This window comes from Podarcis tiliguerta (genome assembly GCF_965153285.1).
Source record: "Podarcis tiliguerta genome assembly, chromosome: 13".
In the NCBI taxonomy this organism is placed as follows: Eukaryota; Metazoa; Chordata; class Lepidosauria; order Squamata; family Lacertidae; genus Podarcis; species Podarcis tiliguerta.
In genome coordinates, this window is record NC_139546.1 from 14246029 (window position 1) to 14273461 (window position 27433).

The 27433-nt window shown below is 44.8% G+C and overlaps 1 protein-coding gene across 4 annotated transcripts in view; it reads right to left on the reverse strand.

Annotated features, from left to right (window-relative positions):
• MYO1D (myosin ID) overlaps positions 1–27433 on the reverse strand; it is a 185572-nt gene that overhangs the window by 30181 nt on the left and 127958 nt on the right. The window contains exon 23 of one of the 4 annotated variants that reach the window (XR_014503948.1): positions 16326–16804. The exons of 2 other annotated variants lie outside the window; for them this stretch is intronic. Coding sequence is in view for 1 of the 2 variants with exons in the window: in XM_083407518.1 (XP_083263644.1) it covers positions 23697–23814 (118 nt within the window). In the remaining variant the exon portion in view is untranslated. Of the gene's footprint in view, positions 1–16325; positions 16805–23681; positions 23815–27433 lie in introns of those variants that run through there. One more of the 4 variants, XM_083407518.1, reaches the window with a different exon arrangement.

The following is a 27433-nucleotide window of genomic DNA, read 5'->3' on the forward strand; positions in this document are numbered from 1 at the left end:
AGACCTACATTGGCTCCCAGTACGTTTCCGAGCACAATTCAAAGTGTTGGTGCTGACCTTTAAAGCCCTAAATGGCCTCGGTCCAGTATACCTGAAGGAGCGTCTCCACCCCCATTGTTCTGCCCGGACACTGAGGTCCAGCTCCGAGGGCCTTCTGGCGGTTCCCTCACTGCGAGAGGCCAAGTTACAGGGAACCAGGCAAAGGGCCTTCTTGGTAGTGGCGCCCGCCCTGTGGAACGCCCTCCCATCAGATGTCAAAGCAATAAACAACTACCTGACATTCAGAAGACATCTGAAGGCAGCCCTGTTCAGGGAAGCTTTTAATATGTGACATTTTAGTGTATTTTTCATCTTTGTTGGAAGCCGCCCAGAGTGGCTGGGGAAACCCAGCCAGATGGGCGGGGTACAAATAATAAATTATTATTATTATGGGGAGGTAACTTTGGTGCTACTAATGCAGTGGTTTGACTTCACCCCCGGAGGCGCACTCCATTGTCTCCTGAGACAGATGGATGCTAATGATCAATGAACAATAACTTCCATCATCATCATCATCATCATCCTGATCAAGCCCAACTCCCTGCAATTAGTTCTATTCCTACTCTAAAACAACCCCCTTGGATATCGCTTTCTACTGCAACTTGCATAACCAACAGAACTTGCCTTAGCTCTAAACCAGGGGTCGGCAAGGTTTACCTCGCCTGGGCCGGTTCACTCCTGCAGAGATCCCTCCGTGGGTCAGATCCCACACGTGCATGAGCGCATGTGCGATTTTCAGCGTCTGCATCTGCACAGACGTGATTTCCAGCGCCACGGAAGCGAGTCCCCGTGCCACGCTGCACCGGTTTAGCACCGCACACAGGGAATTGCCGAGTGAGTGGCTCGGTTCAGGCGTGGCTTGTGGGCCGGTTAAACGACCTCCGGGGGCCGCTTGTGGCCCATGGGCCTTAGGTTGCCTACCTCTGCTCTAAACGGACAAGGGAGCCTAGCTATGTCTAGGAGTCTTGGTTGACCACAAACTTGACATGAGCCAACAGTGTGACATGGCAGCTAAAAAAGCCAATGCAATTCTGGGCTGCATCAATAGGAGTATAGCATCTAGATCAAGGGAAGTAATCGTGCCACTGTATTCTGCTCTGGTCAGACCTCACCTGGAGTACTGTGTCCAGTTCTGGGCACCACAGTTCAAGAAGGACACTGACAAACTGGAACGTGTCCAGAGGAGGGCAACCAAAATGGTCAAAGGCCTGGAAACGATGCCTTATGAGGAACGGCTAAGGGAGCTGGGCATGTTTAGCCTGGAGAAGAGGAGCTTAAGGGGTGATATGATAGCCATGTTCAAATATATAAAAGGATGTCACATAGAGGAGGGAGAAAGGTTGCTTTCTGCTGCTCCAGAGAAGCGGACACAGAGCAATGGATCCAAACTACAAGAAAGAAGATTCCACCTAAACATTAGGAAGAACTTCCTGACAGTAAGAGCTGTTCGACAGTGGAATTTGCTGCCAAGGAGTGTGGTGGAGTCTCCTTCTTTGGAGGTCTTTAAGCAGAGGCTTGACAACCATATGTCAGGAGTGCTCTGATGGTGTTTCCTGCTTGGCGTTGGACTCGATGGCCCTTGTGATCTCTTCCAACTCTATGATTCTATGATTCTATGTCAAGGTTAGGGTTTGGGGTTCCTGTCAGTCTGTAGGCAACTTTTTCACAAACCAGTCTGGCAATATTCAGGGAGGATCAGACTCAAAAGCTTTCTAGTAGCCAAGAGAGAGTGGGAAGGAGTGGAAGTGAGAGTCATGGGGAAAGAGAATGATGATGACATAGGGTAATTTAGCCCCATCCTATTTCACGGCAGGAGAAGGTGCAATTTAAACACATGCCAAACTAGCTACTTCCCACTCATTGTAATCACATAGTCCCACTAATAGACTGGTATCTTTTTAAAAAAGTCTTAATTAATCTTGATTTTTATCTTCCATAAAAGACAGAGAGTGTCTCAGCAATATCACATCATTCCAATATACAGAAGGAATCAACAGCATACAAGATCAGGACTAATTAAGTGGTCATTAGACAGGCATAAAAACATTAGAGAAAAGGAAGGCAACGAGTCCTGGAGAAGCAAACCAGCATCTTAATCCTCAAACAAATGCACTGCAGACATTTTTGTTTCCTATGGGACTTCATTCAGAGTTTGTGCAGAACTCAGACTATGTCAGTGATACAGCAGCCTAGGCAAGTGTTATGATTCATAAATTAAAATAACCATTAAGAAAAATGAAATCACTTGTCATCTGCCATTTACCAGGAAACAAAATGATTTTCAGTATTCATTATAGCATGACTACTCTCTCAGGGTGTATGGGGTGTTAGGGGAAGGGAAGAATCTCTGGTGGGGGGCATGTCATGCTCCTTCCTGAGTAGTTTGTCCACCTTTGGTTCCCGCCCGGCACTCAGCTCTCACCTGTGGCTCCTAGAAGCTGTCAGCCTGTGACAGCAGCCACACCCCAGGAATGGCTTCAACTGGCTGGCTGAAACAGACAAGGGCAGCCGATGGGTCTCAACCCACTTGGTGAGTTAGTGAATTCCCCTGCACGTAAAGACTGGCTATGCCACTGACCCCATTGGCTCTCAACAAGAAGGTATCAAGCTAAGTAAATGTACAGGCATCCCCATAACCTTTTCAGTTAAACAAGGTATAAGGAGATTGTTTGGGGAAATTGCCTCCCCTGGCACAGAAAGGAAAGCCTCCAAAAGAACAGGAGGATCCTTATTGCCAGGCTGACTTCAATATTTGCTCTGCATTTCTGCCTTTGCCAAGTAAACAGCAACAACAAAAATCTAGGTCAGCGTTTGGCTCCTCTGTTGCCCTCGTTCTACATTCTGTACTTCATACCAAAGTGTCTTTGGTGCATGTGTATGCTTAAAAAAAAACCCCAGCTATAGTGGACATGTGAGCATTTAATTAATACGTGAGGGCTGTGTTTGAAGGCAGCCGACTGATCCTGCATGATAAACTGGTTGTGTTTAAAGGTTCTGCTGGTGTCCCTGGCAGTTGCCTGAGTCTCTTCCCAGACTGCTGCCTCTGCTTTCTCTGTACCCCTTCCTCCTCCTCCTCCTCCTCTCAGGCATTCAGGTTTGTGTCTTAGAATGCAAAGCTCCTTTCCCCACTTTGTGGCCCAGTTAAGAAGGTTCATGTTTAAAGGAATGTTAGGCAGTGCCACTTTTTTTTTCCTTTCACCAACAAAAATACATTTCTATGCTCTGGGATATTACAAAAGGGGGACGGGGAGGAGAGAGACAGAGAGCATGCAGAACACCAGGAGCAACAACCTAGATTTGGGAAACAAGTGCTAGGACTGCAGACCTAGCTGCATATTCAGCCCCTTGTTAGGAAGCCTAAACACACAGAAGATGCTTTTTCTCTGAGTTGTGCCGCTGGGGTGACTCAGCACACAGCAAGGGCATATTGTGGAAGTCCTGACTAGCAGCAGGTACGCCGAATCTGTGGGGAAGTCTCACATGGCCAGCCCCTGTCCATGCGTGGTTGTGCTGGTTAAAGGACTGTCAGCAGCTCCTTCCATGTAGCCAGGGCACATGCTTAAAAGGCCTCCTCAGACCTCTAGATCAGACCTGCGGGGAGGAGGGAGGGAGGGAGGGAGGAAGCACTCAGCAGCTGCCTAGCAACCACTGATCCATTAACCCCGCAACTTCAGGTAGACATTTCAATGCTCTACTGCTCAAGCCAGCCATCATGGCATCAGATGGAGGGGAAGAGCAAGCTTAAAATACACACCTAGTTTTTGGAAGAGGAAAAGGGGGGGTGGGGGTGGAATTCTGAATCCCAGAAACCAGGACAGCAAGCGGGATCGCTGCACAGCTTATAGGATAGCCTCGCGCAGCCTCTCCTGGGCAAGGGGAGTCTTCATCCCCCGCCCGGGAGAGGCTGCGCGTGGCTAAGGCTCGCCCAAAGAGTGTGTGCACTCCCTTTAAAGAGTGTGTGTGTGGCTCTTGGGGGCTTTTCCCCGAGGAGGAAGAAGGGCAGCCCTTCTCCCTCCTCAAGGAAAAGCCCCCAAGAGCCGCACACACGCTCCACATGGCTCTTTAAAGGGAGCACTGAGCAGAGCCTCCCGCCTGCATTCACTCCATAAGACGCACACACATTTCCCCTTACTTTTTAGGAGGGGAAAAGTGCGTCTTATAGAGCAAAAAATACAGTATGTACTTTGCAGAGGAAGAAGGTCTCACCGAAACATTTGCAATTTTGCCAAGAGATGCTAAACATCAAACTTGCCAGGGGACGAAGGGGCAGAGGAATACCTGTGGGTTTATATCACTTGAGATGTCCCCCCTCTGTCATGTATTTCCTTCTGTTGTCTGTTCCTCCACAGCCAAAACTTATAGAATAAGAAGTGTGGTCCAAGACTGAGTGATAACTCTAGCAGGAGCATAACAAATTCTAGGTTTGGCCCAATAACCTCTTCAAGACAGCCATCACCCAACATTAACGCAATGGAGGAAACGAAAGGCTGGGACAGAATCACAGAACCGTAGGGCTGGAAGGGACCACGAGGGTCATCTAGTTCAACCCCCTGCAATGCAGGAATCTTTTGCCCAGTGTGAGACTCAGACCCACGATCCTGATATTAAGAATCTCATGCTCTACTGACTGAGCTGTCCCAGCCTCCTGAGTCTCGGTTCAAAGACGGGGCTTAGAGCTATGGATGGGAGAAACAACTGTGAAGTATTTCACTAACTGCAGGCACTACAATGGCCATTTCTAGCCAGCAACATTTATGGTGAGCCGCTGCTTGCAGTTCCGCTGCCGAGGCAATGGTTGAGTTGCCGCAGCGTCTCAGAATCTTCCATTATTGTAACCACTGATGGGAAAATATCAGCCACAGAGACCCGACAGTTGGACAGCTCTAAGGAAGTGGAATATTGCTGTGAACAGAGAAGAAACTTAGGGTGATGAACAGAGGGACAGGCAGAACTAGACTTTAGTAAGAGAGACAGAGTTGTTGCTGCTCCAAGTCTCTCTGCTCTCCCTTGCCTTCCGCAGAATGTGTACTACAATACAACATGGAGTCACCAGACTGTATTCAGCGTGGTGTTAAGAAGATAGCTCCATCAGTAAGCAGAATTGCTTGCGTTGACGAAACAATTCCCCCCTCTTGTCCGCCTGCTTGCTGTCTGAGCGTTCTCCTGACCCTCCAGAGGAGAGGAACCTCTGTTGAACTATTGGGAACCTTAGCGCTGGCTTCTGCTAACTCGTTGAGTTAACTGAACACGGCCCACTATACTGTGTGTCTCCCCATTCCAGTCTCGCATCAGTGGCTGAGACAGTGCAAGGATTCAGCATTGCACATTGTGTTTGAGGACCTAAGGAAGACACATAACAAACCAGATTCTAAAACACAGTTTAGTCCTGGCTTGTTTAAATTAACTACAGTTCCCCCCTCCAAATGTTCAGCCATAATGAGGAAAATTCTGATCTCGTCCTTGTAGCAATGCCGTAGGAAGAGAGAAAAGCAGGCAGAATGTGAGGCCCAAGCTCATGCACATGCTCTAAGTCATAATTTGGTATTACATCTGAAAAGGCCCATGGAGCGGCAGCAACACAGTCTCTCTCTTAATTCTCATAATTGCTTTTATTTTGGGAATTTGAGTTTGAAAAGAGACAGATGAGCTGTGAACCCAAAGGAGCCAGAAGGCTAAAGATGCTGTCTGAGATAGAGGACAATAAGCTCTGTGGTTAACAAGGGCAGGTTGATAGTAATAATGCTTCCTTAGCAACATGTTCTAATCTTTAAAGTGAAATATAAGAGGACTATTAACTGATTGGTTAGAATACCATCAGCTTAAAGATATAGTCAAGATGGACAAAAAGGCTTTTCTGACGAAACCTCTAAATTTGAAAAAGAGCTGTTATGAAAGGCGAACAGGTTAAATCAGTTATGATACACTGAACTAGAGACTTTGGACCTAATATACAACTTGCAGCATGGGAGAGGTTATTATATGAAAATGATGTATCGCTGGTATTTAACCCCTAGCAAATTAGCTAAAATGTATAAAACAAGGTCAAATACATGCTGAAGATGTAAGGAAAAAGAAGAAACCTTTTATCACATGTGGTGGACTTGTAAAGCAGCAAAAGAATTCTGGGAGATGATATACAATGAACTGAAAAAAATGTTTAAAATAACCTGTGAATTTATTGAACTGGCTAAAATGACGGCAGCAATTAGATTACAACCTAATCAAAAACTAAGGAAAGAAGGGGAATGTGTAGAAGAATATATGGCAAAGTATTGTTCCAAAAGAAATTTATTGATATGCTTAGACTGAAGTTCGTAAAGTCAGGTTAAAAGACGGAAAAGATACTATGGTTTATTATGTAAAGTACTTTGTTTTAACACAACATTAAAGGATATAAAATAACTAAATGATGTCAAGCACGGGTGGAGGAAAGTCATGGGGACATAAAAGGAGAAAAGGTATAGTGACATATGGATATATATTTACATAATGTAAAGAATGCTAAAGGATGTTATCTTTCTGAATGTAATATTGCAAGAAATAAAATAAAAATAAAATAACCTACTCTAAAAAACCCAAAACTTTTCTTCTATGAATTCTAGGTGCCAAAATACCAAGGGGCCAGAAGAGACTAGGTATGCGACCACTGCTGCCCGGATGTTAAAAAGGTACCCCTGCCCGTACGGGCCAGTCTTGACAGACTCTAGGGTTGTGCGCTCATCTCACTCAAGAGGCCGGGGGCCAGCGCTGTCCGCAGACACTTCCGGGTCACGTGGCCAGCGTGACATCGCTGCTCTGGCGAGCCAGAGCCGCACACGGAACGCCGTTTACCTTCCCGCTAGTAAGCGGTACCTATTTATCTACTTGCCCCCGGGGGTGCTTTCGAACTGCTAGGTTGGCAGGCGCTGGGACCGAGCAACGGGAGCGCACCCCGCTGCGGGGATTCGAACCGCCGACCTTTCGATCGGCAAGCCCTAGGCGCTGAGGCTTTTACCCACAGCGCCACCCGCGTCCCACTGCCACCCGCGTCCCACAATGTTACTAGCCCAGAAATGTTACTAGCCTGGATGTTACTAGCCCAGAAGACATAGTCCCTACCAGAGAAGAATGGCAGATTAAACTGATGGACTATGCTGAAATGGCAACAATGACCAGAAGAATTAGGAATCAAGAAGGCCAATATTTTTTAATAAGGAATGGGAAAAATATATCACTTATCTTAAAAATCACTGTAAACAATTAAAACTATTAGTAGGATTGGAATGATACTTGTAATGGAACATTGGGCTACGGTTGTAATGGAGATTTAATAGAATTAAATTAACAGAGAAGATGCAAAAGGAAAAAAGTTAACATAAGGACCCACAAAGGGGAGGAGGGAAGTCCCTGAGAATTTATGGAATTCTCTTTAGGGTTTGGTTGTTTAACAATTGTTTGTAAATTTCAAAATCTGAAAATTAAATAAATTTATGAAAATAAAAGAAAATAACAATCTTTAAAGTGAGTTGCCATCGTGCAGCGGAAGCGCAAACCGCATTTTGGTGGTTCCTCACAGTGTAGCATTAGATCACAATGCAGTTGCATCAAAACTTACCACTTTTAGGTGAAACATAGCATGTTCCATCCCTGCCCAATTGGCATTATGGTCTGGGGCGAGGGCAGCAGCTATTCACTTCCCCACACTATGTTAATCATGCAGCGTATGCAACTACCGTATTTTTTGCTCTATAAGACGCACCAGACCACAAGACGCACCTAGTTTTTGGAGGAGGAAAACAAGAAAAAAAATATTCTGAATCTCAGAAGCCAGAACAGCAAGAGGGATCGCTGCGCAGTGAAAGCAGCAATCCCTCTTGCTGTTCTGGCTTCTGGGATAGCTGTGCAGCCTGCATTCGCTCCATAAGACGCACACACATTTCCCCTTACTTTTTAGGAGGGAAAAACTGAGTCTTATAGAGCAAAAAATACGGTAAGCAGTAAGTCTTATGGCTAAAGCTTGGGAATCCTACACAACAATTAGCAGCTCAAGCACGAAGTCACTGCATGATGAGAAGGCAGCCTGGAGGAGTTCCCCTAGGGCCATAACATAAAACTGGGTCAGACAGCTGAAAACAAAGAAGTCAAAAGTCATGTCTCATCCTAAGATTTCAAAACGAGTTGTTTCAGCCAAAGCCCACCTTGCAATTGCAACCGGAACTTTTTATTTAGGTGTGCAAGCAGAGGGGTTTTTAGAGTGCACGGACTGCTGCTTTAATGCAGTACTCTAAAACCAGTACTCTCCTCACTGACAATACTTGAGCATACATAGGACCATGATGCGAATTCATAGATATGAGTCTTTGCGCATTGTGTCGTTGCTGATCTTGGGATAGCCTCCAAGTAGCCAGCAAAATCTGGATGAAAAGCTGGGGGAATGTGTACTCTGCAAGCAGCTATAGCATATGCTGGCAGAGAAGATAGAGCAGTGGTTATGTCTGTATTAAAGTTTCAGCAATGATTAGCCCTGTGTTAAAATAAAGATAAATAAAATAAAATAAAATAAAGAGGGGGACGCGGGTGGCGCTGTGGGTTAAACCACAGAGCCTAGAACTTGCCGATCAGAAGGTCGGAGGTTCGAATTCCCGTGACGGGGTGAGCTCCCATTGCTCAGTCCCTGCTCCTGCCAATCTAGCAGTTCGAAAGCACGTCATGTGCAAGTAGATAAATAGGGACCGCTCCGGCGGGAAGGTAAACGGTGTTTCCGTGTGCTGCTCTGGTTCGCCAGAAGTGGCTTAGTCATGTTGACCACATGACCTGGAAGCTGTCTGCGGACAAATGCCGGCTCCCTCGGCCAATAAAGCGAGATGAGCGTCGCAACCCCAGAGTCAGTCACGACTGAACCTAATAGTCAGGGTTCCCTTTATCTAAAATAAAGAGAAGGGACTAGAGCAATGATGCTTTATGCTGAACCAGACAAACCAACTCAGTTCTGCCTACACTAGGGGTGCAGAACCCCTCCAGATAATGTGGAACTCCCAACTGCTGTCAGCCCCAGCAAGCATACTGAACCATCAGGAATTATGAGTGTTGGAGTTCAGTTACACCTGGAGCAATATGGGCTCCCCATCCCTTGATCCACACATGCCTGTCAGGGTTAGAAGCCTTTGACATCTCCTACCTGGAAATGCCTGGAACGCAACCTGGGACCTTTCATATGAAAAGCAAAGATGTGCTCTTCCCTTTAATATGAATGCACTCAGTGTATCTTGGCCTGGTTCAAATTACACAGGCCATTTGGCAACTCTCTCTTATGAGTGAAAACATGGCAAATATATAAACATCTATGCATGGCCCTACTGAACCTGCCTTTGAAAAGTTCCAAGGAAGGAGTTTTCATTGCTCAATCTTTTAGAGTTCAAAACTCCTCCCTTCCTCTCTCTCTCTTTGAATCCACTCACATTTTCTTATAGAAATCAAGTGGATTAAGAAAAACTTTAGCTTCTAACTAATTACAAATATAATTGCTTGGCATGATTAATCAACCACCTACAATACATCCATTAAACCATAAGCATCAATTTAAACTGCAGCTTGCAGGAAGTCAAAGTAGCAAAGAATAAATAACGCCGCATAAGCTTCTGGTCCCTGGAAATAAGTGCATCAAAGGCTCGATAGCAGCTATGCAGGTTTTCGTCTGAAAAAGTCACATCAAAAGTTTTGTTTTTTAAATGAAGGACACACAATTTTTTCAGTCTTCCTTTACAGGCAAAGTTGAGAATCCTGGGAATGTTATCTAATGCAGCAGAAAGCAGTTCCTGGGTTGCAGGCGTGATTTGACCCCACCCATCCTTTCGTTGGGTGGCATGGCATATAAAATCCAAAGCATATATGTAGCATTAGACTGCGAATTATCTCCTTTGAAAACAGCACCCCCGTCCTTTAAGGTAAAGGTAAAGGGACCCCTGACCATTAGGTCCAGTCGTGGCCAGCATAGCTAAGCCGCTTCTGGCAAACCAGAGCAGGGCACGGAAACCCCGTTTACCTTCCCACCAGAGTGGTACCTATTTATCTATTTGAACTTTGACGTGCTTTCGAACTGCTCACCCCGTCGTGGGGATTCAAACCGCCGAACTTCTTATCGGCAAGTCCTAGGCTCAGTGGTTTAACCCACAGCAAACCCCCACCCCCATGACATGAATAGAATCTTAGGCACGTCACAAATTACTGCAGGGACTACATTTAGCTTATTCACTGCAGGCTGGCTGTCCCCATCACAGAATGCCAGGTTCCCCATGGTAATGCTTGGAATAGTAGGCCAAAGAAGCAAAGGCCACTTTTACCTCTGTCATTCTCAAACTGTATCCAACTAAAGGCTTAAAACCATGCTTCCCTTGTTGCTGTTATGGGAAAGCAGCAATCTGTCAGCGACTTCCTGTTCCTGTTTTCATGACTCTAGCCCAAGTCACAACCATGGGACATGCAAATGGAAAGCAGTGTCCCCAGTACCCTAGTCAGAGCACAGAGTTCACTGGTACCTCTCACAACACAAGGCTCTCTTTCCCATCTTTTGCTGAGCAGATGGGACTACCCCGAATCTAGTCCACAGTACTGTGAGACAGCACTACTGCAGTATGTAGGCAAGTCCGTGATGCCCTGATGTGATACCTAAGCTCCGAAACATGTGCTCACCAGGTTAAGATGATAAAACAGGGGTGCTACAGAATGCGGAAATGGATTTGCTTGCATGACAGAAGTTTAGTAATCTTTATCAATAATGGCACCTGAGTTTTTGCGGACACTGCACAAATAAAAAATTGAGAGGATACAGACACACAGCGCTGATAAAGATTTCCAGGCATTACTCTGGGCTCAGTTGTTACGTGTGGCATCCTTCATTGATGCAGAAGACCACACCGCAGCCTGGCCTACTAGCATAGGGAATCTCTCTACCCCCTGAACGCCCATTCCAGTGGCAAGCAATTGTTTCTCAGCTCCGGCAGAGCCCCCAGGTGATAGCCATGCTATAGAGATGCAACAATTCTGTGGGATCCTTCAGTTCTTTGGAATCCTGAGTTGTGAAATCTTTGGAAGTGTGTGTAAGGAATGAGATAACGTCAAGGGCAGCTCACTGGCAAATGTTCAGCTCTCTCCCTTCTCAATCCCTATGTCCTAATGTGTGCGCCTGCTGACTGCGTCCTTTGGCAGCATTCCTAGCATTTCCAGCTTTGAAGTCCCGACGTTGCACCAACAACAGTGCCTATATAGTGAAAATCATCAAGCTCTAAACAGACATCAGTTCCCACAGGGCTTGTGCCATTAACCTGGTTGTGCCACCGCCCAATCTGGTTCTCACGGTACAAAGAGGTCTGCAAGACAGGGAAGTCAGTCCGCAGTGCTGCCTCCGCCTCCTATGAATCAGCAGAGTGCAATGCCAAAGCAGCATGAGGCATAGCTTGGGCTGCTCAGCTTTCTAGGGCTTCTCAGTTGACAAACTCACCTGTCGGCTTTCAAATTGCATTCCCACCTGGCACATGTTGCCCTATACTGAGTCAGATCACTGCTTCTCACGGCCCAACAACGTCTTACTCCAAGTGGCAGTGACTCTCCAAGGTCTCAAGAAGAGATTTCCTGCAAACCCCAAATCATTTCTTTAAAAATAAAATAAAAATAAAAATCCAGGTGTAATATATTTAAGTGATCATTTTGCACAGTTAAGAAATCCACTTGTAAATTTTGCAGCATAATGATTATGGGTTGTACTTTTTGTATCAGTTGATATAATCTTGGCCTTTTTATGGCCTTTTGGTTTTCCTGCAAATGTCCCGGTCCTCAAAAATGTCCTGGGCCTCAGATTATGATCACAGGGTCTAGGTTGGTTCATGTGGGGAGCAGTGGTGACTTGAAACAAAGTACATTGTTCTCATTTTCAGGTCTCCAAATTTCTCAAACACCTCCTATATCTATAGCTGTGTAAAGAGTTTTAGTAACATTTCACCAGGTAAAAATATCTGGAATGGTGACATTACTTTTTGGTTATAAAAGGGCAACCGTGGCATGATTTGCCTGGGATGAAATGTGCAAGAAAACTGAGAACGGGCCATTAAGAGGAGTTTGGATTTGATATCCCGCTTTATCACTACCCGAAGGAGTCTCAAAGCGGCTAACATTCTCCTTTCCCCTCCTCCCCACAACAAACACTCTGTGAGGTGAGTGGGGCTGAGAGACTTCAGAGAAGTGTGACTAGCCCAAGGTCACCCAGCAGCTGCATGTGGAGGAGCGGAGATGTGAACCTGGTTCACCAGATTACGAGTCTACCGCTCCTAACCACTACACCACACTGGCTCTCAGTGATGCACTCCCAAACAAATACTCTTATAAGGTCATTCTCCTCTGCTCCTTCCTCAGAGAGCATGCGGCAATTGAATGACATAGTCAAGACAGACAGACAGAACTTGGAATGAAGTTGCTGGTAAAAACAAGGGCCATGACTCTTGCTTAAAATGCCGGGTTTGAAAGACTCACAAAGAGCAGCAAAGTCAACTTAGGAACAAATGCAGGTGGTTCAAGATACACAAAGCCTGAGCTTCTCTACAAGGCTATAATAATAGATCTTTCAGAACTAATGACCGGATGTATCAGTCTCTCATCAATTTCATCATCGGCCAACCACTGAGAAAAACCTAAAAGCACCATCCCAGCTGTTAAGCTCTGTTAATTTAAAAGTGATATGGACACTATTATTAAGGCTACGGCTGCATCAGGTATTATTTGGTTTGGACTTTTGGGGCCAAAAATAGAGTTTGGTGAGAGGAGTATAGAAATATTTCTTTTAAAAACTTTTTTTCAGTCTTGCTTTGTTTCATTCTTTCTCTCTGCCACTATTTTGTTGCCTCCCCCCCCCCTGTCAAATTGCTGTTTGCTTCTTTCTCTTGCACTGTCACATGGGAAACCCAATACTATCAGGGATCGCCTTGCAAATGGAATGATATAACAGAATATAGTCAGATTTGGCTGACTATATTACTGAAGGTAATTTAAGCCCATTGAAGGTAACAGAGAGCAATGAAAACAAATAGGGTGATTATTATTGCCAAAAAATCTTGAAAGGGGGGCAATTTTTAACACTGCCAAGAATACGGCAAGCGCGTTCAGCTTAAACCTTCAAAATATCTAGTTTTCATGGTTGTGAGGAAAGATTTGAACACATTTAAGCAGCCTCTGCACAGAACAACTTTCTGCATAGCTTAAACATCGTGTATGCTTCTGCAATTTCAAGTACAAAACAAGTCTTTCCTTGGCACAGAAATTAGACTATGATTTGCTTGACTTTTCTGTTGGAGGGACAGCCATGGCCTATTGCCATTTCGAGATCTCCACAGCTTTCACCTAGTCACGTTTCTGGCAGACAACTGTCTATCAGGAAAGCCAGAATTTCCAGTTCTTGACTGAAGAGAAGGTTGGAGGAGACAGGCCCGGCTAGGCAGGCTGGCAGGCAGGCTCCAGTCACTTGCTCTGTTAATACATCAAAACCTCAGCTTATAAAAACCTGCTGAGCACAGGAGGGTTTCAGGAACGTCAGTCTTTGGCACCTGGGTTATGCACTGAATTGTTTAGTCAAAGCAGCTATTGAGCGATATGAGGAAACGGGGATTTCTATATCAGTGTCACAAGGGTGCTGCTGTGAACTTGCTCCCACTTGAATCCTCCCAAAGACACAGAAAGTAGATTTCCTGTACAGTAATCCATTAGTCATAAGCTCTCTGTCTTTTCAAACAAGTAAGCAGTTGAAATGATACTCCCTGCAGTAGAATAGAAAGGGGACTTCCTTTCTAAAACAGAAGGCACATTGGACAAGAAGAAGAAGAAGAAGAAGAAGAAGAAGAAGAAGAAGAAGAAGAAGAAGAAAGAGTCCAGCTGATAAAACTAAATGGAACAGAAATTCAACACTCTACTTGGGGCTTTTCAGCATGGTTGGTCAAAGCGTGGCCAGAAGCACTTTACTTTTTGGGTGCTTCTGAATCTTCCAAGTCTTCCTCAAGGACAAAAGTGTGGTATGTCCACAAACCACTGGCGGAGGGAGTAATCTAAAGTAGACCCAGGCCTTCCCAGGCACCCATTACAGCTGCTATCCCACTTCAGCTTTCCTTGAAAGCATCCACAGAAATAAAATTGCCTGCAGAATCCAATCTAGGCCAAAGAGAACATGGCTTCCCCATTTGAACAACGTAGCTTTCATCCCAATGGCTGTCGCTTCACAAAGCATTGGCCGACACAGCCTTGAAGCTCATTAAGTGAATCTTCACCCAGCAGAGGGAATCCACCATCTTTCATGCAAAGAGAGAGAAACAGTACCCACACTGATGTTATATTTCACGCCTAATAACAAACAAAGTTAATATAGCGAGGCACATCACATAGAATGCTGACAAAGAGCTGACAGGTCAAGCACTAAGAAAAACAGCTAGACGGCTAGGAATCTGGTTTAAATGTCACCATTAACACTTTGACAAATATCTGCTGTCACTTTTCATACGACGAGGTTTGGCTACAAGGCCTGAGCAGGGCTTGAAGAGGATGAGTTATGCCTGACCCACTTTTCTGAAACATCCTCCTGACTCCTCATGAATAGAGACGGAAAAGAATAGGGGATCCAAAAACACCCACACACAAGCATCTTTTTTCCCCAGCCTGCTTTAGATCCTTTCGACTTACTAGGTTACAAAATGAACAGCTTGTGGAACACAAATACAATGAGGTTTGGGGGGTTCATCAAGGGAAGATGTGAAGCAGTAGAGATGACAGGGGAAGAGATAAGGGCCTGGGCAGGCAGCTGGAGAAGCTATTGGAAGACATGGTCAACCTTACTATTGTGTACCAAGATGGTGAAACTGTTTGGTGCTTACTCCATTGTTCCAGAATCAAGGGCATTTCAAAAAGTGTGCACTGCTGCAGTGCAATTGCCGCATTGCCATATGTCAAATTGCTAAAGCTCCAAATAAATTTATTTACTGGTCAGAATTTTATATCGCGCTTCCACAAACAATCACTCTTAGGACAGTTTACAAAAGTTAAAAATAAAATCAGCAGAACCATAAAACAAATATATTTTTGGAAACTCGCTTGGGCCACAGTTGCACTGCATCATAGGTTTTGTTACAGATATGGCACGACTATAAATGCAATGATACAACACAATTCCGAGCAAAGAATGTATGTGCAACAGTATCCATAGCTACCTTATAACAACAGAAAGCATGGTAATACAAATGTTTGTTTGCGTGGCGAGTTCCCGCCCCCCACCAGGATAAATAAAGACACAAGACACCATAATTTAAGGTTAAATAGGTGAATTAGGCCACAACTTTATTGAATTCAGGAATGAGAGGCATTGGCTTAGGCATTGGTCCTATCGACTATCCGGCTCCAGCCCATTTGCTGGAGACACGGGAAGGGTTAACACCATAGAGGGGGAGTCTCCTGCTGAGGCACGTCAACTAGGAGCTCCCCCGGGTCACCGCTCTGGGGCGTGCCTTTGGCCCACACCTCCATAGGCTTCGGACAGGGCCACGCCCCCCGGAGTCCTTTATCGGACCACCCTTCGTTCACTGGGGGGAGGTGATGGCGTTCCCCCCCCCCCATCCTCTTAACCCCTTCTTACCAATGCCTAACCGCCAATGCCGAGGAGTTGTGATGAGTTGCTACGAGGTAGGCGAAAAACCAAATGGCTGTAAGTTGCCAATTGGGAAAAATTCCTACCATGCCCCTTGCGGCGACAAACCATAGCAAAGTCCATAGCAAAGTCAGAGACCTACCTAAAGCCTACCTACAGGGAGGGAGGGTGGGCAAACGTGGGGGCTAGCCGGCGAAAACAGGACGAGCCCCCTCTGCGCCGGCCCTAAATAGGGCAGGCCACGCCCCCCCAGCCAGGCGATTGGTTGGCTGGGGGGAAGACGCGCCGGGATTCCCCTGTTCTCGCGGGGGCTGAACCAGCCCCCGCTCACGTGGGGTGGGCGTGAAGCCCGCAACCCCACCTCCTGGGCAGGCCGGAAGTGGCTTTGACATCATAAGTACTAGGGATAGAATGGTCTGTAACAAGATAATGGCTCTCATTATTCCAGATCCACTCTATTAAAATGGCATAACCACTTGGCCAGTGGATCATCTTTAAGGATTAAAAAATATATAATAAAACAAACACAGGCATGCCAAACTGGGGCGCTTTGATTGTAGCTGTAAAGCCAGGATATTAATAGATACCCACTCCACCAATTTGGCAGAATGGGAGATGCAATTATGTTTTTCTGTGTGTGTGGTTTCTTTTGGCTGGAGGTCATATAGGAGAGGTGATGTGGAGTCTCTACCCAAGGTGTGAATCACTGTTTGAGGAGCTGAAGACCTCATTAACTTGTTCTCATAAATGCTTGGCACTTCAAAAGCACCTCAGATGCCTTCCAAATTATGCCAAGTCAGAGTCATTACCTCAGTCTTGAAGCTGACATAGCAAGGGCCTGGGGCCAGAGAGACAGTAAATGCTTTTTCAGTCTCCCTCTCCCTCTCCCTCTCCCTCTCTCTCTCTCTCTCTCTCTCTCTCTCTCTCTAAGGTAAAGGGACCCCTGACCATTAGGTCCAGTCGTAGCTGACTCTGGGGTTGCGGCGCTCATCTCGCTTTACAGGCCGAGGGAGCCGGCATTTGTCCACTTCCGCAGACAGTTTTTCCGGGTCACGTGGCCAGCATGACTAAGCTGCTTCTGGTGAAACCAGAGCAGCACATGGAAACGCCATTTACCTTCCCGCCAGAGCGGTACCTATTTATCTACTTGTACTGCGTGCTTTCAAACTGCTAGGTTGGCAGGAGCTGGGACTGAAGAACGGGAGCTCACCCCATCACGAGGATTCGAACTGCCGACCGTTCGATCAGCAAGCCCAAGAGGCACAGTGGTTTAACCCACGGCGCCACCCGCATCCCTATGTATTGATATACTTAGCCCTGATGATAAAATATATACACTAGTTGTTTTCAAGCTTTTAGTCTTCCGTGGATTTTTTTCAGCTGGCAAGAAAACCCTGTATGTCTGCCATGAAACATGCAGTTCACATGGGAATGTTGACCAGGCCTACTGGGCCTCCAAAATCACCATGCATCATTGAGAGTTGAAATTCTCTCCTATGCCCATGCATTACAGGGTAAGATGGGATGTTTTTCAGGGAAGCTTATCTGCCATTAATAATGTTCCTACTGACAAGTTTCTGAGGAATCCCGTGGATCACTGGAAAAGTTTGAAAGCCACTAGTATACACAGCGCAAAGCTCCAGGAAGGCCTCAAAGAATCCACACAGAAGGATCTACTTGGATGAATTCTACTGCACTTACAAACCTATTTCACAAACACAGGGGCTTCCTCGATCCTCCCCGCCTCCAAGGTTACATCATGCTGGAATAAAGGCAGCTTTGTAGGACTGGGGAAGAGGAAAATGCATTTGGATAGTGTTGAGAGCTCAGAAGTTCTGTACATAATTCTGTGACAGTGGACAACATGGTAATAAACAGGAAGTGTAGGAGATGCCACATCTGAACTGGGTGGTTCAGCATAGTGGTATATATTCTGTTACAACACTTCCCCAATGATCCAAACACAGAATGGCTACTGCTGAGCTACATCTCAACGATCCACATGGGTGCGGGTATGCTATTGGGCTACAAATACACTTTTGTCCCTACGTATCACTTTCTCATAAAGCTTGGACCTGAATGGGCCAGCCTTTTGGGAAAAGCTCACATTTCAACGGGAAGTTAAGCTTTGACCAATATCAAAACCAAACACATAGCATCAGGTGGATACATGGGGGGGGGGGGGAATAAACTAACTGTAGGTGCAGATGCCCTATCAGAATGAGATACTGGAAATGCTGAGAAATATCTGATCAGAATGTGGAGTCTGCTGAATACGGAAACTTGAACTCTTTTCTTGCTGATCTGCCACAAACGGAAAGCTCCATCGCAGGATACCTACCAAGAATATTCCTTGTTATTAAACAATGCTATCCAGGGTTGTAAAGAGTGCAGAGAGAATTATTGGATGCACTCTTCCCACCTTAGATCAAATCTATGCTGCCAGGTGCCATAAGAAAGCGGCAGAGATAGCGCATGATAGTACGCACCCCGGAAATGATCTCTTTCAGCTTCTGCCTTCTGGAAGAAGGTATAGGGTTATAAAGGCCAGGACTCGCCGCCTGAAAAACAGTTTCTACGCTAATGCAATTCTGGTTCTAAACGCAGCATAAGGGGTCTCTGTAGTATAGTGTATTTTAAAATGGGGTTTTAGAGTTTTTTAGGGGTTTTTGAATGTTTTATGTAGTTTTTATGTAGTTTTGTGGTAGTTTTATGTAGTTTTGTGGTAGTTTTATGTAGTTTTTCAATTTCATTGTTCCGCAAGCGACAATGACAATAAAGATATCGTATCGTATTAAAGAGTCTCAGTCTGCTGGCCTATGCTGCAGCCACTACAGCTGGAAAGAAGGGGGCAGGTTTGCTGTGACCATCCAAGTGCTTTACACCTTTACCAGAAGAATGGGTGACCATGTGCAGGTGAGAACATGCGACACAATAATATCCTGACTAAACATTAGGAAGAACTTTCTGATGGTAAGAGCCGCTTGACAGTGGAATGGACTCCTTCAGAAGGTGGTGTACTCTCTTTCATTTAAGATTTTTAAGCAGAGGCTTCGTGGCCATCTGCCAAGGATGTTTTAGTTGAGATCCCTGCATTGCAGGGAGTTGGACTCCCGGGATCCTTTCCAACTCTACAATTCTATGCAAGAGGCTCACGGTGGCTTGTTATGCAGGTTTGAAAATACCACAACGGCATCTTGAAAAAGAAGCCCATTGAAATATTGTAATTTATCAAAGATTATACGTTATAATTTCCGATGCCCACTGTTGCAGGCGTAATTTCATTCACGAGACGCTTCTCATGGGGCCTTCCAATACGATCAAAGCAGAATAACACAATATATAAAAACAGTTGAAACATTTGAATATATAGAAACATTAGATATAAAACTATTTTTTAAAAGCAGCAATATAAAAAGCAATTCAGATCCGACACAGACACTAACCAGCATAAAAACACATATAATGTGGTAAAAGTTGTTTTATCCCTCTTGACTCAAATATATACGTAATTCTGCCACTAAAGTGACAGTGTTTGTTCATAAGTAATCAAGTATCCACACTTGCCTATTCATTGTATTGGAAGCTTGGTAGCTGTATAATTAATTTCACAGAATGAACATGTATATGCAAGGCAAATCAGCAGCTACTTGATCAAGAAATATACACAAACTACAAGGTTTTTTGTACAACTTGTTAAAAAAATGCAGATAGGGATGCACTGTGGATTGTGGGTTATTCTGCTTGCTTAAAGACATGTTTGTTGTTGTTGTTATATGTATACTCCGCCCACGCTAGCAGGCTTACAGGATATCTAAAATTGATAGTTTATTGTTTGGGTGGTTTTGCTATTATTTTTTAAGAAAAGAGAATGATTGATGGTGAAGCACCTAGTAATTCTTCAATGGTTTTGATTTCAAAATGCATCAGATAAAAAATAAATGCATTGAAACAAATGAATGGTATTTTATTTTCAAACCTACTTTTTAAAAACACCAAACAGCAGTTTTTGGTTACAAGTACAGAATGGGTCATCTGTCAACTAGCTGAATAGCTTCAAGCTTTCATAAAGATTCTCCTGTTCAGAGAACAATTAAACAGACCAAAATAAATCCCGGTATGTGAAAGAGTCATGATTTAAAAAAAAGGCACTCTTAGATCTGCGGTTAAACAGAAATGTAGTAAAAATTAATTAAGTAAAGTCTTTCAGCCTTACTCATTGGAGGGTTTGGGAACACACACAAAGACAAGAGTCACTGACTCACTCTCTCTCGCACACAAACACAATGAATGCACATGACCTGTGTCCAAGAAACCCGAAGTAGCTATCTACAGCCCAGAACTGCCTCTGGAAACAGCCAGAAAACTATCAGCTAAAAAGATAAGAAAAGGTTTGTGGGGAGGCTGGGGGAGAGAAGTAACCTTTTCTGATTAAAGCTATCAGGCAGATGGTCCTCCTTCCATTCCTGTCCCAATAAAACAGCGGTAGCAGCAAAGTTATATGTCTGCCTGAGAACAAGGAGGCACAGAATTTCCCAAGGAGGCAGACAGGCAAATGCCAGGACAGCTGCTTGGGGCAGATGGATCTTTTGACAGCTCCATAATGCTGCTGTCGGTGAATTTAAACTCTGGCTAGAGCAGCCAAATCAGCCACCATCTGTTTGTGAGTGTGCACAAAGGATTTGGGAGCAGCAGGTAGCCTAAGAAAACTAGCAGCAAGACCAGCCACCTTTAGATCTTTGGGACTCGGGCGGCTTACATCCTTACTGCATTCAACACACATTTTTCTAGAGCACGGCCACAACTTGCTGCTACTCTTGGAATTCCATGGTTATCTAGTCAGGATGAGAGGAACATTGTCTCCAGCCTACAACAACTTCAGAAGCATTCTACTGCTAGATAAAGAGGAGGGTCTCCAGATGGTAGGCACCTTGAGAGAAAATGGGGATCCCAGAGAAGACAATTGCACAGCCACTATCAGGCAGCAACATGCCATGAATGGAGCTTTATTTTGAGGTCATAAGTGTGTTACGTTCAGAATTTTGCTTTTAGTTACCGTAGGACATGCATCGTTTGGTTTTTGGGGTTTTTAAGTCACCGTGTACACTCAGGAACTAAAGAAACTTAGATCCCTGGAATGCCAGAATATGGTACAGTGGTACCTCGAATTACAGGCGCTTCAGGTTACAGACTCTGCTAACCCGGAAGTAGTACCTTAGGTTAAGAACTTTGCTTCAGGATGAGAACAGAAATCGTGCGGCGGCAGCCGGAGGCCCCATTAGCTAAAGTGGTACCGCAGGTTAAGACAGTTTCAGGTTAAGAACGGACCTCCAGAACGAATCAAGTTCTTAACCTGATTCCCAAATGTCTCCGTTGTCGTACGTTTCAGTTCTTGAACGCCGAAAACCCGGAAGTAAATGCTTTCATTTTCAACGTTTTTTGGAACCCGAACGTGCGACACAGCTTCCGCTGAGTGCACAAAGCTCTTGTAACCAATGGGAAGTCGCACCTAGATTTTTGAATGTTTCGGAAGCCGAATGGGCATCCGGAATGGATTCTGTTCGAGAACTGAGGTACCCCTGTATACAGCAACTGCAAGATTGTGGAACAGGTTTCCAAACCAAACTTACAGTGGTGCCCCGCAAGACGAATGCCTCGCAAGATGGAAAACCCGCAAGACAAAAGGGTTTTCCGTCTGCAGAGTCGCTTCGCAAGACGAATTTCCCTATGGGCTTGCTTCGCAAGACGAAAAATGACGAAAAAAAAAAAGAATTTTTTTTTTTGCTCCAAAACCCCTTATTCTGAATCGCTAAGCTGCTAAAAGCCCACCCCTTAAAAAGCCGTTTTTAGCCCTTAAAAAGTCAATAGCGCTAATAGCGCTACTCCGTCAATGGGCTTGCTTCGCAAGACGAAAAAACCGCAAGACGAAAAGACTCCTGGAACAGAGTCTTTTCGTCTTGCGAGGCATCACTGTATCTATAGCCAACCACGCAGGCATTTAGAAAGGTTTGTCCCATAAAATATTTTCACATCCTCTAATCTGCTTGTGTTTCATTTAAGTGGACTAGTTCAGACATTAACGATCTCCACGAAATAAAACCATGGTTTATTAAGCTGAGAACAAGCACTGTGCCTGGGTACTCCCCTCTTTGTTCCTGCCCTCCCACAGTGGAGTGACTGTTTCTATAGTGGTTTGTTAAACCATGGTTTCCTAATACAACCAGATCTCAGTTAATCCTGGTTTACTAATAAGGTCATGAAGCCAGGACTATAAAATGGTTAGTAAACTAAAATTAATCCATCTCAGTTTCACATGTAACAGGAAATTGTGGGTTGCCATGATTGAAGCATCAAAGCCAGCATATGAGAGAAGGAAAGGCGGATGCAGCCTGCATTAATAAACAATGGTTTGCTGAACTGAGATTACGACACCTGAACTGCCCTTCAACATTACTTTCATGGCTGAATTATTTGTGATGGTTTATGTAATGATTTCAGGGTGCTTTTTATAAGTAATGTATAGATAAAATAACAAATTGAAAATGAAATGTATATTTTAAAGGGGTAGTTAGGGTCTTTTCTGGCTTGTTTGGAGGTTCTAGCAGGGGAGCGCAGCTATCGTATACCCTTGACCGAAGAACGGTACACTCCTCCTATCTGGGATGGTCGTCCTCTTCCACCGAGCGCGCAGCTTCGGGAGGGACGCGCAGCTTCGGGAGGGATTGCAAAAAATTGGAAAAGTGGTAGTATACCGACAAAAATAGAGTGGCTTGCCAAATTATTGGAGTACTACAATATATCCAAAACAATGGGAGAAATTGGAAGATCTCAAAAGAGAAGATAGACAGGGACTGGAAGGTGTTTAAAGGATACTTGCAAAGCCATATTGAAAAATCAGAACTCCTATTAGAATAAACAAGTTCCGTTTTAAATACTGAAATACTAAATAAGATGGATAACAATGTGTAATAGGAAAAGAAGCATGAAATTAGGTTAAAGGTGTGTGAAAGAAAGTAATAGAAGTGGGAAGAAATTGCAATTGAGTAGATTGGAAGTCTAACACAAAGGTGGGGTGAGGGGTGGTGGGTGGTGATGGGAAAAGGAATTATCTGTGAGATTGAGTGTAGGTATGTTTGAACATTTTAAAGGATTGTATGAAATGTATGTTTGTATGATTGTATATTCGCAATATGTGTGTATCAATGCTGAATTATTTGAACAATAAAAACTTTTCAAAAAAAAGGAAAAAAAGGAAAAAAGGGTCTTTTCTGGCAAGCTGCTTTGCCTCACATACTCTTGCAGACAAGGCCCTGTCATTAGCAAGGATTTGGCTGCCTCCTTTACCGACATCCTTTGTCAGCAGAAATCAACTTTCCAACAGCATACAAATGCTTAAGTGACAGATAAATCTGACATTAGCAAGTTTTCAATGGCTGTTTCGAGTGGAGGTGTTCTGCACTTCTGCAGAGAGCCATTTCCTCGGGAAGATGCTTGCTCATTAACACTAAGGGGAAACTATAAACCTTGCCATGTCTCTATATCTGTCTCGAAAGAGACTCTGGCATTATGCATATTCCTCTTCAGCAACATCTCCAGTGTTTCTTCTCAAATAGAGAGGAAACCTTGCTGAAATGGGGGGTGGGAATAATCCTGAAGCTTGCACTTGTTTAACAGACTGCAAAGTAAATTATTTGAGTCGGAGCTCATTTGGTAGCCATACTGTTCTTGAGGGCAGCATTTAATGGAGGAGAAGGAAGCAATCCAAGCTTAAAAGAAAGAAAGAAAGAAAGAAAGAAAGAAAGAAAGAAAGAAAGAAAGAGAGGCAGATTTTGCAGTTTTTAAGCTGAAGGGTTGGACAATATTAAAACTAGATTTTAAAAAGCAGTTCAAAAAATTGAGCAGCGGATGTTGTGAATGAATCTCATTGGAGTCCAAGCGGCAAGGACATCTAACACACTAAAGTAAGAGATGTAAAACCTGTGGACTTCCAGCTGCTGCTGCACTACAGCTACCATAATTCTTGCCCACTGGCCACACTGGCTGATGTTGATGGGAGTTGGTGTCCAATCACATATGCAGAGCCTTGAGATCTCCACTCCTGCATTAAAGGCACCCTCAAGGTTGCTCTGGGCCAATATGAAAAGAAGCAGAGTAAATAAGAAGTACTAATACTCAGCCTTCAGATACAGTGGAACCTTGGTTCTCGAACTTAATCCGTTCCGGAAGTCCGTTTAACTCCCGAAACCGTTCGAAAACCAAGGTGTGGCTTCCGATTGGCTGCAGGAGCTTCATGTACTCAAGCGGAAGCCACGTTGGATGTTCGGCTTCCGAAAAATGTTCAAAAACCAGAACTCTTAGTTTTTGGCATTCGGGAGCCAATTTGTTCATCGACTAAGCCATTCGAGAACCATGATATGACTGTATTATGTGCAGTGCAACCCAAAGCATGTTTGCGGATGGAAAACACCTACTGTGTTGAATCTGGCTTGCTTTTAGGAAGTGCTTCATTATTATTATTTTGGTAAAATGAGCCCATATCTTGCGCTGTGAGTTCCAGCATAGAATGGTTGCCAAAGACAGAGGGGGAGAGGTGACAGTACTCTGTAATGGTGAGTACCATCACAAAGAAAGCACTGCTTCTAGGGAGTGCGAAAAGCCTTGAAGTGCTACACATCTGAGGATCTTGTGAGCCTGACAGCTCTGCCAATCAACTGACACCAGTTATTTTCCCCATTCTGCAGTTGCTGGGCCTGAGGTTAACACACAGTGACTTCCTTAAGATCGCAGCGAGCTCACGGCTAAGGTGAAATTTGAAGCAGGGATCCTGGCTGCCACTCTTAACCACAACGCAAACCCAGCTCTGTTTACAAGAACATAGCAATTGTTTGCTGAGCACAAAAGCTCCACTATATTTTTGGAGCACGGGAGTGAGGGTGGGATTTCTAAAAGTACTTTTGATGAGAATGATGAAAAACACCACCACAATGTTTGTGTAAACCTGATGTTAAATGAGAGTAGTCCTTAGGCCGGGGAATATCTCCATTTGCAGACCAGAAAACTACACCCGCAAGCCGCAACATCCACAGCTGGTGAATGTTTCGTATTTCAAGTCACTCTGAAATGGCTGCTGTCTGCTTCTGTCTTCCCTCTGCCTTCAATTGCTTCACCCATTTCCTTTTCCTGTACCTTCAGCACCAACCCTTCCAGTTTCATCTCCTTGCATACTGGCTGTTTAGCAACCCAAGACTAGGCTCACCTGAAACAGCTTCAGCTGACTCAGCTAGCCTGACGTGTGCAGGTGGCTCATGTTATTCCGTGTGTCACTTGTTTATGAAAAAGCCTGGTGGACTGGCCCCATTTTACAGAGGTTAAAGAAAAGGAAAAACAAACAGGCAAGGGGAGAGGCATGTGTACACTGCATTGGAGAAATGAGGAAAATATTGCATGAAAGTGTCTGGCAAGTCTCATTTGTTTTGACTGGTATAGTTGTGAGATCTTTGTATGCACAGCATGGTGAGCTAACAGCAGAGGGACCGTCTGCTAGGCACAAATATTCTGTGCCAACATGTAACCTGCTCCCCAGTCCTTTCTGCACCTTGACCTGTAACACAGGAGTTGTCAAAAGTTTGCCCGTCACTCACAAACCATTTGTATGCAACAGGGACTTCACCCCACAAAAGGTAGCAGGATAATCCTTGTGAGTACTGGTGAGTTACACAGCATATGACTGTGTTTCCCAAAGCAACAAAAGGTGCTTAGTTTCCCTTTTCTTTTAATGCTCTCTTGATTTCTTACGTTTATACATCAGCTGTAATTTGGTCATGTCCTAAACAATAATGTCCAAGGATTCCATTTGATAAGCGGTTACTATTTGCAAATCTAGCCATAGCACCTCAAATCTCTTCATGACATGTTCCTCAGGGCCAAACAGCAGCCCACCCCTCAGAAGCAGATACAGTGGTGCCCCGCAAGACGAATGCCTCGCAAGACGGAAAACCCGCTAGACGAAAGGGTTTTCCGTTTTGGAGGTGCTTCGCAGGACGAATTTCTCTATGGGCTTGCTTCGCAAGACGAAAATGTCTTGCGATTCCTGGGGGTTTTTTTCCGCTCCTCACCCCCTTTTTCTAAGGCACTAAGCTGCTAATAGCCTTTTAGCAGCTAATCCGCTAATCCCTTAAGCCTTTAATAGCCGCTAATAGCCGCTAAACCGCTAATAGTGCTAATCCGCTAATCCGCTAATAGGGTTGCCTCACAAGACGAAAAAACCGCTAGACAAAGAGACTCGCGGAACGGATTCTTTTCGTCTTGCGAGGCACCACTGTACTGACTTCATATTTTTAAAGACATCTTCCACGAATCTGAAAGCTGGGAGGTAGATCTCAAGCAAACAAAGCAAAACACATTGGTTGTGCTTGCACGTCACACTAAACCATGGTTTTAGTGAGATGCATAAATTGTAGCAATATTCAACGCTTGTTCATTCCCTGCCACTCCAATACACACTTCTCCCCCTGTATAGCCAGGAGGAGGATTTCAACAGCTTTTACATTTGGTTTCCCATAAATGTGGCTTGTCATTTCATCTGTACTGGAGATCGTGGGTTACACTAACTAGGTTTTCTTGAAACAAACCAGCTCCATAAACCATGGTCTGAAGTTGGCTTGTTTTAAAACTGATCATGGTGTGAAACCATGCTCATCAGTTCAAATGAAACAATAAGGTAAAGGTAAAGGTACCCCTGCCCGTATGGGCCAGTCTTGACAGACTCTAGGGTTGTGCGCCCATCTCACTCAAGAGGCCGGGGGCCAGCGCTGTCCGGAGACACTTCCGGGTCACGTGGCCAGCGTGACATCGCTGCTCTGGCGAGCCAGAGCCGCACACGGAAACGCCGTTTACCTTCCCGCTAGTAAGCGGTCCCTATTTATCTACTTGCACACGGGAGTGCTTTCGAACTGCTAGGTTGGCAGGCGCTGGGACCGAACAATGGGAGCGCACCCCGCCGCGGGGATTCGAACCGCCGACCTTTCAATCGGCAAGCCCTAGGCGCTGAGGCTTTTACCCACAGCGCCACCTGCGTCCCAAATGAAACAAACAGATGCATTTAAGGGCAATGGAAAATAAAAGCTCCCCAAGTCCTTCTCCTGACCATGTAGGAAGAGAAAGAATGGGGAGCACAGGAGACTGAGGCTCACTGTGTCCTCTGCACATTACACAAAACCATGGTTTGGCATGATGCACCAACATAGTCATTTTCTCACCACATCCACTAGGGTGCCACATGAAGTGAATAGGACTCATTGTTTGCTTAATACCTTGGTTCAATCTATCTGGCCTATCTCTCCACACACTCCATCAGTGTAGAAATGCATGTATCCCGTTAGATTTTATGTTTTCTCTCTCCAACTATTCCCTACTTTCATTATTTCTTGCTCTTAAGTTTGCAGGCCTTCGGGACAGTAATCAGGGACACGGTTATGAGCCCGAGTCCTTGGATTGGGTGGGGCAACTTCAAAATCTTTAAAGCATTTTAATTGTGCATTACTTATGTACATTGGGATTCCATGCTCTCAAAACAGGCATCAGGACATAGCAATTAAGTGCTGCAATATATAAATTAAGCATCAGGATCCCAGTTCAGAAAAGCACAATAAACTTGACTGTAGAAGAAAGAGGGACAAAAAGCATTTCTGTCTGGAGTTGCTATGCAATATGAACCCCCCTTTTCTTTTAAGGGAGTGGAGGTTT